This window comes from Primulina tabacum, chromosome 3 (assembly GCF_025594145.1).
Source record: "Primulina tabacum isolate GXHZ01 chromosome 3, ASM2559414v2, whole genome shotgun sequence".
Lineage (NCBI taxonomy): Eukaryota > Viridiplantae > Streptophyta > Magnoliopsida > Lamiales > Gesneriaceae > Primulina > Primulina tabacum.
Window position 1 is genome coordinate 22,997,227 of NC_134552.1, and position 16,556 is coordinate 23,013,782.

Consider the following 16,556-nt stretch of genomic DNA (forward strand, 5'->3'; position numbering starts at 1 on the left):
GCAGACGTTTCAGTTGGTATCAGAGCAATGGTTCTGTAAAGGGTTGTGCCACCATCAGTGCCGGAAAGCTCAGTCGTCAAGCCTCAAATTGTAAGTTTTACATGTTTTATATGATTTTATGTTGTTACCTGCATAAGTACATGAATTAAATGTTCACGTCACATGTTTAATAGCTTTATGAGAATATATGATTTATATGCTTTAGAATTTTTATACGTGATATGATATGAAATAAAAAATTATTTTATTTCAATGCATGTTGGTTTTGTGCTGGAATTGGACTATGTTGATTTTTGGGTTTTAGTATTGACAATCTACTTTTTGGGCCATAAGTTAATCGTGAATTTTATGAATGCTTTTGGGACACGTAGATTTTCTAAGAAAATATTGATGATTCGTGGTGACTAGTTGAATTAATTTTTGGGAATTTCACCTTAGGAATAATTATTCGAGGATTGCAACGACGTTGGGAGTATAAAAATGAATAATTTGGGATGTTAGGTTTTAATGAAAATGTATATTGGTTATGAAAATTGATTTTTGGGTGAATAAGTTTAAATTTTTGAAATTATGTTATGGGAAAACTGTAGAAGAAAATTAAGAACACCAAAAATTTATGGGTTAATCATAGGATTTTCGAAATTAAGGATCAATTGGATAATTTTTTTGAGGAAATTAAGAAATAATTTTGCAATTATTAAGGAATTTGGGGGCTAGTTGAGCAATAAGTGATAAATGAATGGGTTAAATGATAAGAATTTTGATGATTTGGGCTCGAAAGGATATTTAGAACCTTGGGATATCTTAGGTTATAACGTTATAAGGAATGTTAATCAAGGGTTTTTAAGGATGAAACAATATTAGGTTTGAAAAATCTAAGCGTTAGCGGAGGCGTTTCGGATTTTAAGATTGAAATTTGATAAGTTGATGAACATTTTGAGTATAAAATAAGGAAAATAATATACGATAAGAATGGTCATCCATCTTTAATGTTGGGAATTGTAAGAAAAATTGATATTCGAGGTTATAATAGTAATAGCACTAAGTCATTATGGACCTTTTTAAGTTGTGAATTGCAAAATAAGGAATTTGAAGGAAAATTTAATTGAGATCAAGGAGACGTAAGAACATTCTAGAGTTTAAGTTTATCAGAGTACCGCAGCGGAAGCATGGATTTTTGGGATACTATAACTAATGCTAAACTTTTGATTATCGAGGATAAGCGAATTTCGGGGACGAAATTCAATTTAAGGAGGGAAGATTGTAACGTCCTGAAAATTTGGAAGTCCACGCAAACCACATGCACGAATTATTAAATTCTCTTGTATTTTAAGTAATTGTTTTAATTGCATTAATTAATTATGTTGTGCATATTTACATGTTTAAAATATATACTCTACATGGTTGCATTAAAATGTTTTTTTAAAGGTTATTCGAGTTGTGATCGAGGAACGGAGACCGAGGGCTGAAAAATAGAAAATGTTTTTATTAAATAATTGCTTTTAATTATTTAAATTAAGGGTGATGCTTTTGCTTATTTTTGAAAATAAGGGGTTTTGAGGTGATTTTATATGCCGGGACGTAAATTTTATCGGTGTTGGTTTTTCAACAATAATACGAACGTAATAGCAACCCGACTAATAAACTCACAAACTTATTTAAGCAAAATTATTTTAAATAATTTTTAAAAATGCTAATGGGCTTAAGGGACCTAATTAACCTTGTTAATGGGCCTAAGCTACCATTAGCCTTTGTTATTAATATTTAAAGTGCAATTAAACCCTTCCCCACACCATAACTCACGGCCACACACTTTCACATGCCTCTTTTCTGAAAAACTCACCTCAATACACAGCACACAACACACACAACAATTGAAAAAAATCGAGAAAGATAAGGAGAATTCAAGTCGAGGTCTTGCTTCGTTCTTCGCCAATCGTCAACGAATAATCGTGCGTTTAAAATGCAAATGCACGCCATATTTCTTTCCTTCAAACATCAATCACATCATAATATTTATTGGAACATTTTTGAAAGAAAACAAGGCACACAACTTGATATTTTCGTAACTATGCTTATATGTGTTCTAAACTCTTGATTTTTCATCCAAAAACATGTTTGTTATGTTGTCAAAGGGGATGCCATGATTAGGAATTGTTAGGGGATGTTTTTACACGTTTTAAAGGGTCCTAGACACACACAAAACGCTGCAAATGAAATAGAACACAAGCTGGAACCTCCTTACTGTCATGGTTTTTGAGGGTAACGGTTTAAGGGCTAGGGTGGCTGGGCTTGGCTTTGGCTGGGACCAGGGACTATCTAGGGGAGTGGATGAGTTAAGGAAAGAGTCCTAGCCATGCTATGACTCGAGGCAAGAGGCTGGGGAGGAGTCCTAGCAAGCTAGGACTCCACTTGCTAGGACTCCACCCGAGAGTTACTGCAAGATGGAGCGCAGATTTCAGTAGGTTATGCAAGGGGGAAAGGTTCGGCCTGTGGGCTTGGGCTGGGCTAGGTTAGGTCCTTAGGGTCCTAGAAGGGTGCTAGATGGGATGGTTCAAGGCCTGGTTGGGTTGGCTAGGTCCTAGCAGCAGAAACAAGAGTCCTTGTCAAAGTGGGTTTCTCGGCTAGTTCGGGTTGCTGGGAGGTTTGGCTGCGGTTTATAACTGGGTCTCGAGTCATAAGGGTTCTAAGGGTCCAGGAGGGTGCCTAGAGGGTCTAGTCATGAGTTGGTGCATGGTAGCTCGATGGGGCTCAAGCCAAGCACAGAAAACGTGAGGGAGAAGCTCTTGGCAGCAAGTTAGGCGTGAAGTTGCTGTCATGGTTCAGGGGCTTCGCTTCTTGGGTTTCAGAACTTGGGTTTGTCTGGGCTTGGTCTGGGCGTGATCCAGGGAAGGTTAGAGTCATGAGAGGTCAAGTGGTTAAGGGCTGGAAGGGGTCCTAGTCTGGATAGGAGTCCTAAGGTCCCTATGATACACATGCAGAATATTGGGTCGACTTTCAGGAGGTTTTGAGTGCTCCAGGGCTGGTTTTTCGTGCTGGGCTTGGTCAGTAGGGTCCCTAGATTGGTTGGCTTGGGTTTGGCTCAAGGTGGCTCGAGCATTGCTCGAGTAAATTGGGAGATGCCTCGGTGGGTTCATTAGTGTGTCAAAAACGAGATTTAAGAACTAAAAATGAATCCTTTTGTCCACGGGTGTTGCTCACGATTTGTTAGGGTAGAATAAATCTTAAAAATACTATGTGTAAGGTTTGGGATCAAAATAACGAGTTTTGAATTTATTCGGGATTTAATCGCCGCATGAAACGCTAATTAACGAGTTAATTGAAAACGCCTAGTTTTTAGCTTTATAAAATTATGAAAAATTAGGTTTAAGCTTAAATAATTATTATAAGTCTAAGATTTTAATTTGGGAATTTTATATTGAGGTTTGGTTTAATTCGGGATTAAAACGCATTAATACGTCACATTTAAATATTAATTTAAAGGTTCTCGATTTAAGCTAAATAAAAATATGAGAAAAATTCATGTAGGCTTAGATAATTATTTGGGACATGTTAGAGTCATTGGAATAAAGAAAAATTCAAAAACGTGGAATTTTATGTCTAGGGGTAAAACAGTCTTTTTACACCTAGAAATTAGTAAATGTCATGGCAGTACCCTATTTTCTGTTTTATATGCTAATATGATTATTTCACATGTTTAAGAATTTTTATATGTTGAAATTATGATTTTTAAATGTTCATGAATTATTAAGGGTTAAATTGGACATTTAAAATATATGTAGCATGCTTGGTTTCAAAATAAAAATGATATTATATGCATGTTTTTATTAAGTGATGGAAATACGACATGTTGAAGGACGTAAGATATTGTGACTAAATATGTGACATGTTGGAAATATCATGAGGGTTATGGTCCCTAGTGGGAGCCCGACGATCGTGTTTCCTTGGATACGGATACGAATACGAATATGTTAATACGTTGGCCAGGGCCCAGTTGATCGGTGAGAGTATTGCTGGTGTCTCCCGCCGCCCAGTACTGTGGTTTTCTTTAGATGGATCCATCGCCCAATACGATCAAGAATACGAGTTACAATCACGATCTGAATTCAACAAACACGACTATGAATATGAATATGAATATGTTGATACGAATATGGATATGAATATGAATATGTTTATGATGATACGAAAATGTTTATGAAAAGTTTATGAAAATGTTTTTATTTAAAGTTCATGCATCATGAAAAGATTTACGAAAATGTTATGTTAAGGTTTATGCATCTTCACGAAAATGATATTTTAAGTACAAGTATTTTTCACTGTTGTATGTGATCTGTATATGTATTACTTGTTATCAAAATTATGGTGTGTTGAGTTTTTAGACTCGCTAGGTGTGATTGATGCAGGTGATTAAGATAAAAATGTTATGGAGGTCTTGATGGTTGATTTTGCTGGACTGAAGGTGCACATAACCCGAGGACCTACGCTAGTTTTTCAGTACTAGTTTACGATTCAAGATTTTAAATGATGTTAAAGATATTTTTACGACGATTTATTTATGAGTGGTTTTTGAGAGGTTATAGTATGGGTTATACTTTTCAAATAATGTTTTTGGGTTGATAAAATAGTTGGTTGTTTTACTTTTAAAATGGTTCCAAAATATTTTATGATTCGGCCGAATGCTATGTGAGGTTTGAAAAAAAAATTAGCACGTTTTAAGAAAACGATTCAGCAGACGTTTCATTATCACACTGTCTATTTTGGAACTCTTAGTGATCTCTTTACACTTCTAGATTTTAAGAATAATCAGTTCACCAGAAACCAAGACTTAATAGAATAACCAAAAGGTTACTGATATGAATAAACAATTTGGTTTATGTAGCACGAAGATGATCCTTAGATGATCGAGTGTATTTCTGTTCAACACGTGCTGATTGAGCGATGAAGTATGTAGACTTTTGATAGCGCTCTAGATCTTTTGAGTATGCAAGCTGATGATGATTTTTAGCTGTGAATAGAGTGATATTTCTCGTGTGTTTTTTATCTTGCATACTTCTCTGTTAATATAGCTGATTTTCTTAACGGTCGGGAAGGACAAACAACGTTAACCTAAGCCCCTGAACATATGTGTCGCTGTCGTCTTTATGAGCATTAATTGTTCTTTAATCGACACATTTAATGTTCTTTTTGTTCAGCGTAGTTCTGAGACACTTTTCTTGAGGAGTTCCTTTTATGGTAACTGTTTTCAGCATCAGAACTTAGTAGTCTACAGTTGATCTTCCTTTTCTGGGATAGAGACATAAATACAGATCATTCTTGGGACTGGTGGAAGATAAGTTGATTTTAAGGCGGTGTAATACTTTGAATTTCTAGAGCCGGTCAGAGAATGTCTTTCAATAAACGAGCAATAAATAGCTTTCTTTAATGATCCGGTTCTTGAAGAAGATCGTTTAAGTCCAACCTTCCAGCAGTCTGAAATTCAAGCGGTTATACTTCTTGTGTTTTAGCCGGTTGAAATATATTCCTGATACTAAGGTGGACGGTTGAGCTGATACATGTTACAGATATGAAACACAGCTGTTTCCTCTTGATTTTGTCATACACCAAAATACTAGGGTAATAATTGTTTCTTAACAATATATATATGTTTTGAAAAATTCTAGGTATTTCGAATTGTTTGTTGACACGGACAAAGTCAAGGAAAACATCTGAAATTATTTCAATATTGAACCTTAGATATATAAGAGTTCCGAATCGAATCTCTTTAGAAAGAATATCTTTTGTCTCATGGTAGCCTGCTTCGGTCCCCTTACAAAATTTTCGTTATTGGGTTAGACATACACTTCACATGTTTCTAGCGATTCACATGGCATCATCAAATGATACAATTCTTGGATAAGAATCTACAACGCACTAGAACGCCCTTGTTGACGATTTTTTACTATGACAGCATCTAGGTTCCTCGAACAATGTGATATCTTACATCGGGTAAATCCTTGACCCTTCTCCCTCTTACTAAGACTGAAGAATCTTCTTGTAAATTATGGCTAATACCGGGTATATAAGCAGTCCAGTAGCAATTAAATCTGGTGATATATATCGAGAATATAGAATATATAATTAAGGGGGCCAAAATAAAATAGAAGCCCAGCAGCAATCAAATCTGAACCATTTCTCATCAGGTGCAATCAGATCTTAGGCCTGTTACGCGAAGTTAATTTAGACTCCTATTAAAAGCAATTTCAAAAAATAATCGATCGTTAGCTTAGTCGAGTTTCAAGTTTTATAAACTTAAACGATTTTAATATGACATTAATCGTAAAAGGTGTTTTTAGTTTTTAATATTAATTTTTTTTATGAAATTTACTTAATCTAGCCATATAAATTGTGTATTTTTAAAAAATAACATTCTTTATTAAAGATTATACAATATTGCCTTTTATAGTTTAATAATCGTTAAATAACCTTTCTTTATTTCTTTTTCACATCTCAATAAAATATTGCAACATAGAGAATAAGAATCAATTTTCAAAATAATTAAAACAAAGTTATTTCATTATGAATACTTGTTTTCTTAATCAATAATTGATGATCCTGATAATTATAATTTGACATTAAAAAAATAATAAAAAATAAAATCATTAATAAGGATAACTAATTAACATAATATTCTTAATGAAACAAAAAGTTGTAATAATAAAAAAAATAAGGATGCTTAACGAATTTTTATTATGCCTTTTAATATATAAATATTATTTATGGATTAAATCATTAAATAATAATAACAACTACTATTGCTATTATGTTCTAGATCCAACTCATATGACATTAAATCTATATTACTTTTATCCATATTTATAAAAATATTGACCTTTTTATTAATTTGTAATATGACAAGTTTTAAATTTTCGTGCACACTTATGTGAGCACCGATTATCTGTCACTCATATATTATATATGATAAAACATAGAAAAATTAATATAGTTTTATGTAAAAAAAACAGTAAAACAATATTAAGAATATAAAAAAAAAACACCTCAATCTAACACATAAATAAACACTATGTCAACCTCACATCATCAATAACCGGACCACATAAAGAACCCGAATGGTCGCTCTTGGTATGATAAAACGAGCTCAGAAACCTAACCCTAGTATGGGTTGATGTAGCCTTGAACCTAAGTTTTGCACTTTTGAATCCTCCGGTGCCCTTCGATTCGTAAGGAACTTGAAGAACCACTGCTCCCGCACTTGCTTCAACCATCATCGACCCTTGGCAAGAGTTCTTCGCATCACCCACTAAGAATGTGAGCACATAATTTTTTCCCACTATGGTTTTCACCCCTTGTGACACCACACTTTCTCTTCCCGCCACCAACTCGACCGCTCGTTTTCCTTCGGGCACTCCGAAATGGTCAGAGTCTATGTACTTCACGGCTTTAAGCGATTCGATCGACCATCCAAGCAATGGGGAGTGATCATCCTCGATGTTAGGAGGTATCAGCACACCCCATGACGCATTGGGGAAAATATACGGACCATTTTCAAAATTTCCGTTCTTCAGTATATTACCTGAAAACTCAAATTTGATCAAAGTCATTGATCTACAAATCCAAGGCATGAAAAATAGACGACTCACCTCTTTGTATTTTAGGGGGATACAAAGCTAAGAGTGCAACCGAGTCGATAAGTGGACCGCAAGCCGGATCCTTCTCGAAACCTGGGTTATGGATCACGATTTCGATCTCATTGGACTGGGCCACAAATCCCCAGCTATACGAATCCCAACCATCACTGCTATACACAGTTTGGATGGGCAAGATGGCCCAATTTTTGGGCCCCGTAGATACATTTAATTTCTCTTCTTGAGCACAAGTCCTGCCTGCACTAAAAGAAATGGAGTAAAACATTCCATTTGTGACCTTAACCTTAGTCTTGATGGACGCTTCGTCCCCGAGTCGCACCGCGGAGGCTCCCTCAGGAACTACCAGCAACATATCGCCTTGTCTGTGGCCGGATTTTATGTACTCGACATAGCCGGAGATTTCCCAAAATGGTATAGCACGAGGGTCAATTATCTTGGTTCCCTTCATTTGGGAGGGTTTAGGCCCATGTTCAAAATTTCCATTTGGCAATGGTCCTGTTTCAGACAAATATAAAAATAAAAAATACTTCATAAAGTACAATTTAAAGCCACAATATAAATTATTTACAACTAGTCTAGCAATTATATTGAGATTTATTGAGTTGGAGATGTTATATATCATAAATATATAATTACTTTATTGAATTATACGTATGAGATTTCAAAATTTAATAGAGCATTTTAATTTGAGCAACACAAAAAGCTAAATTAAAAGCAGCAATAATGTCGAGAGATCCATAAACAGTTGAAACTATAAAGTAACCATGAAAAAGAATCCCAAAAAAAAAGTGCTAATATTTAGCGGTTCGGAATAATCCTCCCCGGCCCGAATCAAAAAAATATTTAGTTTCTTTTATTTAAGCGTTTTCTGCTTCAAAAGTATTAGCATTTAAGGGTCATCAAACTAGTTAGCTTTGAAAATAAAGTTGGATGAATTTTGAAAGCGTACCGTCTATAAAAGATAATGCAATATTAAGGCTGGCTAAAAGTATCAATGACACAGCTAGGCTGATGCTCTTCATTACACTTTTTAGTGTGTGTTTTGGGTGAGGAATGGGAGAAGAGAATGGATTGAAATATGAGAAGGGTTGGAGGGGTATTTATGCATGTGTTTTTGTCCATAAGAAAGTATTCAAATGAAGAGGAAATGGATAATCACCCATGTTTTTCCTGGCCTCTGTCTTTTATTTTTTTATTTTCAAAAAACAATTATCTTCGACTGTGATTGAGGTCAATTTCATCTGCAATTAACTCGTTCTGTGGCAGGGTAAAATAATTTAGGTATGATCTTCTTTGATTACGTTTATGATCACTTATGAGAGAAAAAAACGAACCTTCTTTTTTTTCACCTTTGATTTTTAATAGATTTAATTCATAAGCATGTTCATTTCAAGCAGACACCACTCATTTTGCTTCGTGGTGCGAGTAACAATCCACAAAGTTCGTTCTCTGGACTTGTTCGTGTAAAGATTGGAACTTGGACCTAACTCAACCCCCAAAGCTAGCTCAAGAGGGGAGGATTGACCAAACCCATATATACAACTCCCGTGTTATTTATCCAACCGACGTGGGACAATTGACAGTTCGAGTATTAGCCGGTCACCCGGTTAAACATCAAATGTGATTTTCTGGGGAAAAAAATTAAAAAGAAAATGATTGTGTTGAATATTGGGACCATGTAATGGAACTCAAGGGGAGACCATTATGATGCACGTGCAATTCTAGGAGCAGACTGCTGGAAAATATATTGATCATGGCCAGAAATCATGGTTTTGAATATTTTCTTGTTAAGAATATGAAAACATTAATTACACTCAACAAATTATATTATTAAGTTTTTTTTATATTGAAATTTGGTTTATGTGGGGAAGGTTGAAGACAATCCACTTTAGCCACCTGCACACCACATGGTCAGGGCAAACCAGCGAGATATTCGGTAAAAGATTATTGTATTTCTTAAAATTTTATATAAAATATTTCCTCAATAAAAATAATGTATGATATAACATAAAAATTCATGTGATATCGTCTCTTCGTTCAACTTTGTGAAATACATTTTTGATCTGACATAACCCATAATATAATTTTTTTTAAATATCTAATTTTTTTTTTTGAAATATGTGTTTACATCGATATTGATAGTTCCAACAACATGTCTCGTGGTTGTTCATATTCTTTTTTTTAAGATGGACGAAGATCAGTTTATAATAATCGAATCTCGAACATTAGATCTCGTTCCAAATATGAAATCTTGATATCAAGTGAACGATTACTTCATGGTCAATTTAAGGAACACATTTTATGATAAAATTATGTTGTACATTTTAAAAAAATTAAGCCACATTTTTTATCCTGTGGCTGCACATGCATGTTATAGTTTAATGTTGATCGGTTCCAGGAAGGTCATGGGAGTCCAAGATTCGGTTAGCAGCATATAAACAATATATATTATTTCGATATGTTGTTTATTCACTGTATCTACTTTCGTGATTATCAATGAGATGTCATTCTTCTATTGAATATACAATTAAGATATATTTCATTACATATGATATATATGTTTCATCTTATTAATGGGCATACACAATACGTAAGTAGTATATTAAAATTATATATTTATATATATATTGCTAAACTATGATATGAAGTGGTCATGTTTTTTGGAAACTTGATGAGGTCATGTTTGGAAATTCAGAAACATACAAGTAATTGTTACTATGTTTTTTATTTTTTCAATAAATAATTTAAAAAAATATCTATGTTTGTTAGCAAAAAACTACCATTTTTTATATAAAAAAAAAACCAAAATCACAAATAAATACATATAAGATTAAGAGTAGGTATCTTGTGAGACGGTTTTACGAATCTTTATCTGTGGGACGGGTCCAATCCTACCGATATTCACAATAAAAAGTAATACTTTTAACATAAAAAGTAATATTTTTTCATAGATGACCCAAATTAAATATTAGTCTCACAAAATACGAACCGTGAGAACGTCTCACACAAGTTTTTATCTAAGATTAAATGTTGCAATTTTACTTGTATATGAGCTTTATTCAACCCAAAAACAAGAATATAGATTTCTATTTTTTACTTTCGAATGGTTTCTATTTTTGTTATTACCGAGTATTTCATTGAAAGACCTCTTATATTTTGTTTTTGAGTAAGTCTTTTTGTGAAACAATATTAATGAGATGGTTTATTTGATTTATACTTAGAGTGAAAAATAATATTTTTAACATAAATAGTAATATTTTTTCATAAAAGATTGATTGTACCACAAAATTTTTTGAGTTTCGAATTCATGGTTTAGTCAGGTTTTGATATCTAGATGAATTTGATCCATCCAATTATGATCTGATGGTTATAATTGCGCTCACGCTATCAATTCAATCCAGCCACACCCTTCGATCATTCTAGTCATGTCATTCAAATTCCTAATGTTTGCTTGCAACTTCTCAATAAAAAGAACATTACATGGTGCATATGCATTTAGATTTACACTTTTGATTTCAAATGTGTCTTTATTTTTTTAATTATTTAAACACGGAAATTCAAATAAGTTCGACTTATTCGAGATGAAATAATCAAATCGATTAAGAACTAAGTAATGTTTTTTTAAAAAAAAATTATAGTTCTCTTATGAGACGGTTATCCATGATATGAGTTGATCCGATTAGTGTATAGAGTAAAAAATAATATTTTTAGTATAAAAAATAATATTTTTTTCATGTATCGGATCGAATAAGAAAACCGTCTCAAAAAACTAAAATATGAGTGTCTCGTAAGAATTTTTATACTTAAAAAATACAATTACTTGTTGTTTGATTGAGTCATACTTAAAGATACACTAATGTAGACTCCAACCCCATGTGATGCTTTGACGAGGGAATCGTATTAATTTTTTTGATAAAATATTATGCAAATCTTACATTTTGGTCTGCAATAATTGCGGGTTAATATAATCTTGTCGCATGTGCAATAATTATCGGGAAATAAAATAAATCATTTAGTTAATAAATCATTTTTAAATTATGATCTTATTAATATTATTATCTTTGAAGAAAAAATATGATCTTATTAGGGAGACTAAAAGAGTCTATTTCTATTCGTTTCTTTTTGAAAAAAAAAATAAAGAAATATATAGACAATAAGACAAAGGTTCAATTTAGAAGCATCTATTTTTCGAATATACAATAAATAAATATATATTTCATCAAAATTATTATTTTTAATTTAATTAATAAAATATAAATTTTCACATATTTTACAAAGAAATATCGGTAAGCATCATTAATTATGTTATTTTATTATTATTTTTACTATTTTTTTCTTTTTAAAAAAAAGCAGCTAATTATTTTTAGTTCCAGATACTTTTTTTAAATTTTGGGGAGGTGACAATTAACTTTCGAACTCAATGCTTTATTTTAAATTTAAGATATTATTGTTAGACAGAATCATTCATCGATTAATGATTAAATTTTTAAAAAAAATTTAAAAAAAGACCGTTACAGCATTGACATTTGACACTCATGCTGGCCCTTTTTCTAAATTATACAATTCCCAGCCTTGTGGCCTAAATTCATCTTACGAAAATAAGACTTGAAAGCCCATCGTATTGGGCTTACAATTGATGGGAGTATCGGTCCGATTTATTGTAGTTATCCGATCCAATGCTTTTTTAAAACATTATATTTTTTTGTCGTACGAATTTTCGATTTGATATTTTATATTGTCAAATATTTTAGTTTTATTTCTTCTGATTCTTGTAATTTCAGTGTGTGACACTGTAAACATCAGTGTCATATCAGCACGTAAGAAAAAAAGATTAAAATTGGGACAAAAAAAAAACATTGACATGAGACAAATATTTATGGAATTTGTTATTTGTTTGTTCCGATTTCAAAATTGAGAAGAAGACAGTATAAATGATAAATTCAGGTTTTTAAACGAAACGAAAGCATAATTATTGATTATGAGAATATTTTAGTAAAATCCTCAATTGAATCGATTAGACTAGCTATTTTGGTTTACCCAACTCTTGTTAATCTTTAGAGTAGGTCTCTTGTGAGACGGTCTCACGAATCTTTATCTGTGAGACAGGTCAATCCTACCGATATTCACAATAAAAAGTAATATTTCTAGCATAAAAAGCATGAATTACTCAAATAAGAAATCTGTCTCACAAAATACGACACATAAGACCGTCTCATACAAGTGTTTGCTTAACCCTTATTAAAGAAAATTGAGTCTCGTGTCATTTTTGTGCTAATTTGTCCGTATGAAAATCAAGTTGACTGTCATAATTCTTTTTTAAAATTATTACGACGTGGGGAAGGGAATTTTTGCTGTCATTGTGGTTTTTCTCCCGCAATACTACACAGAAGGTTAAGTCACTCGGAATCACGACGCAGACTGTCATAATTTTCATTGCACAATTTCAGAAAAACAATTTGTTTTTTCCCTTGATACATTTAAACTCATGAGTTGTCTGGGCTCATTAGTTCTTTGTAGATGGCGAGCGATCTAAACAAACTAAGTCGAGTTGAATAATATCATATTTGAGCTCGAACATAAAATATATGTAAGATAACGTAAAATATGAATAATATCGTACTAAAAGCTAAGATGCCTGAGAAAAAAAAAAAAAATTAAACATTTGATTTCTTGACAAAGCTCATCGTACCTTACCATCTAAATTACTTTGGGTCTAATCACTTTGGTCTTTTAATAATATAGAATTATGCTATATATAAGTCGGTAACATCTATTTTATTTTTCCTACCACAAAGGTCTTTTTTTTTTTTTTCCTTTTTTTTTGGGGGGAGGGAGATTAAATACACAATCTTTTGTAGGGGTGTCAATCGGGTGGGTTGAAGTCGGGTTTCGGGGTCAATCCGCGAATTTTTTTTATTTTTTTTTCAACCCGAACCAACCCGAACCCGAAGCAACCCGAAAACCCCCAACCCGAACACGAACCCGTATAACCCGACTCAACCCGCCTAACCCGTCTAACTCGAATTTTATTTATTTTTTTTAATTTTTTTTAAAAAATTAATGAAAAAAATTCAAAAAAATAAAAAATAATAATAATATTTTAATTTAAATACATAATAACAAAATTTTCGATTTAAATTTGAAAGTTTAATCGTAGAAAATTAAAAGTATATTTACCAAATCAAATAAAAAATTGTTAAAAAAATAAAAATATGCAAAATAAATATTAAATGATGAAAATTTATCATATAAATATACAATAAATTTTGTTCAAACATAGCATATATAAAAATATAGGTAATATTTTCAAAAAAAAAAAGTTCGCGGGTCAATCCGCGACCCAACCCGACCCAACCCGAAACCTACCTAACATGGCACTAACCCGAATCCACCCAACCCGAACTCAACCCGAACCCGAAAAACTCCAACCCGAACCTGATTTTTTTCGTATTAGGTCGTGTCGAATTTTGACACCCCTAATCTTTTGGATATTTAATTTATGGATTGTGGGGTCCAATAATATAGCTGTTTAAAGCTACACAAGACTTGATTGATGGAAGTTTGTACCATATGGGACCCTCTCGAACCTAAACGGTTTTCTCGTTTAAATTTCAAATATTAAAATATTATTTCCACGACAATTTCTAGGAAATGTATAATTGAATTTTATTAAATTATTTTTATATGACGTTAGGATTTGCGGTCCTTATTTTTCGATATATATCGGATAAATTTTTGAATTAACACAATATTTTGCAAATTATATTAGTCTAATAAATCATTCTAGACAATTTTTTTACGATATATTCGCTCGCAGAAATTATTGGTACTGACGACTAGAAATTCTTGATCATTATTATTAATAGCTTTATCATCCTAAGAAGAGTGGATCTAACGGGGAGACAAGAAAATTGCCCAACACTCGATTGATTAAAATTCAATCTTTTTAAGAATTTTTTCTTCCAAATTCTCCCACTGTTGCTCCAATAATTTGGATAGAATATTTTTTTAAAATTATTATATTATTAGAGTATGTGTCAAACGAGTCAACTTGTGACTCGAACTTTATTGACTCTCATGTAATAATAATATTTATTTTAATAATAATTTATGATTTTATCTAATTATGATATTTACTTTATTTGTTACACATGCAAGCTGCATAGATGATTAGGTTTTTGAAGGCGATTCACCTCAGTTGTGTTCATCTTGATATATTTGACCATGAGATTTGGAAAAGATTCTGCAATATATTGAAAATTATCGAGACCAATCTTTTCTAAAGTCGTAATCAGACTAATTTTTTTCTGAGACATTTTTAATTAGACTGATCATTTTTTCTTCGTTTAAATGTTTTGGCATCACCTTGGTCATCCATCTTTGATGTAATAAGAGTGCAATACTAAACGATGATGATAACCTTCTTACCAAGGTTCTTCTGCTAGAACTTGTTTGTTATTCTAGAGCTTGGATTCTTGTTTGAATATCATTTTGTGTTACAAGAATTTCTTCTTGCTTTTCAAGGATTTTTTCCCCAATTTTTGTGGTACATAATACAACATACTGTCATAATTATATATAGTATTTTGGATTTATCTAATATCTATGGAAAGTTTAGAGGATTCTATTACTATTTCCAAGAACTTATTAGATTGAATCATAATTTTATATTTGGATTATAATAATTTCCACTTTGTTCCTAATATCTAATATTTGGTAGATCTTCTTGTTTCGAATATATCAAAATATTGGAATAAGTTCTACAAATAATTAATCTCCAACATGAGTTCTGTATTATTTGAGAAAAGTCTACTCTTCAAACATTTAATTAGGTAATAATAATAATTTTGTGTATTTGAAATAATTTAACCTAGATTTGACATCATTTTTTATCCAGTTATAAAATCAAAGATATTTTTGATCACTTTTTCAAAATTTGAGAGTTTAAACTAAGGTTTTAGTCCTAGAGAATAAATCCTAAATTGAAACTTGAATTATATATTTTTCCTAATTTATCATTGCATATTATATTATATATATATATTTTTTGGATATCAATGGTTTTTTTTTTATAACTATGTTCACGTTGCTACCAACAATCGTGTCTTCCAATGGATTTTTTTAACTGTTTTGTAGGGAGGATAATGCATGAATTTATTGGACATATTTGTTTTATCCAACATTTGGCTCATGTTTTATATAAAATTATAGTTGTAAATTATTATATTATTAATAAATATAAATCTATGTATTATGCATCTAACTTCATCGTCTCATCATTCGAACAAATATACTCATGTTCTTATATATCAAGGACGTCGCGAAATAATCATTGAAATTTTCATAAATTATCTCCTTTTTTACAATGTAACGCATTAAATTTTAATCTTTAAAAAATATGAAGTATTTTATACACAATATGTTAATACATTTTTTGTATATTAAACATACAAAGAAAGTTTCAGAAGAACACCTAAAAAAAAAAACTTTATTTTTACTAATATACTCGTATTTAATGATATTATCAAACCATTATTTGAAATGTGCACATGATGACTGTGATAATGTGACTCATTATTTTTACACAAAATCCATTTGATATGTTATCACGAGTTAAATTTATAACATAGATATTTGATCCGACTTAATCGATGAAAAAAATTAATATTTTTGATTTCACCAAGCCATATATCTGCGCATCGATAACTTTCTTTATTAAAAGGATTTTTGATTTCTTTTAAATAAAAATATAACCTTTTATTTAAATCCATAAATTTCGTGAGGCGATTGGAGTTAAATTTATTTATTATAACTTAAAAAGAAGGGTCAAATCTCAGTCTTTTGACTAATCGGTTCCATTTTAACATCTCGAGGTTAGTGGTGGGTTATTGGACAATCTGATTTTAAAAT

At 31.6% G+C, this 16,556-nt stretch overlaps 1 protein-coding gene across 1 annotated transcript; it reads right to left on the minus strand.

Annotated features, from left to right (window-relative positions):
- Positions 1-6,969: 6,969 nt before the first annotated feature.
- LOC142539092 (BIIDXI-like protein At5g11420) lies at positions 6,970-8,713 on the minus strand. Its single transcript, XM_075644381.1, has 3 exons — positions 8,596-8,713; positions 7,641-8,141; positions 6,970-7,573 (listed from the first exon to the last, which is right to left on the minus strand). Exons 1-3 carry the CDS (start codon positions 8,666-8,668, stop codon positions 7,062-7,064), a joined length of 1,086 nt encoding a protein of 361 aa, XP_075500496.1. The 5' UTR covers positions 8,669-8,713; the 3' UTR covers positions 6,970-7,061.
- Positions 8,714-16,556: the final 7,843 nt, after the last annotated feature.

Bases quoted from the DNA above. Each gene is read 5' to 3' on its own strand.
- LOC142539092 (XM_075644381.1), bottom strand. From the start codon at position 8,668: ATGAAGAGCATCAGCCTAGCTGTGTCATTGATACTTTTAGCCAGCCTT. The intron at 8,142-8,595 runs GTACGCTTTCAA...TGTCTGAAACAG, and splicing joins TGCATTATCTTTTATAGACG to GACCATTGCCAAATGGAAAT. The intron at 7,574-7,640 runs GTGAGTCGTCTA...TTGAGTTTTCAG, and splicing joins TCCCCCTAAAATACAAAGAG to GTAATATACTGAAGAACGGA.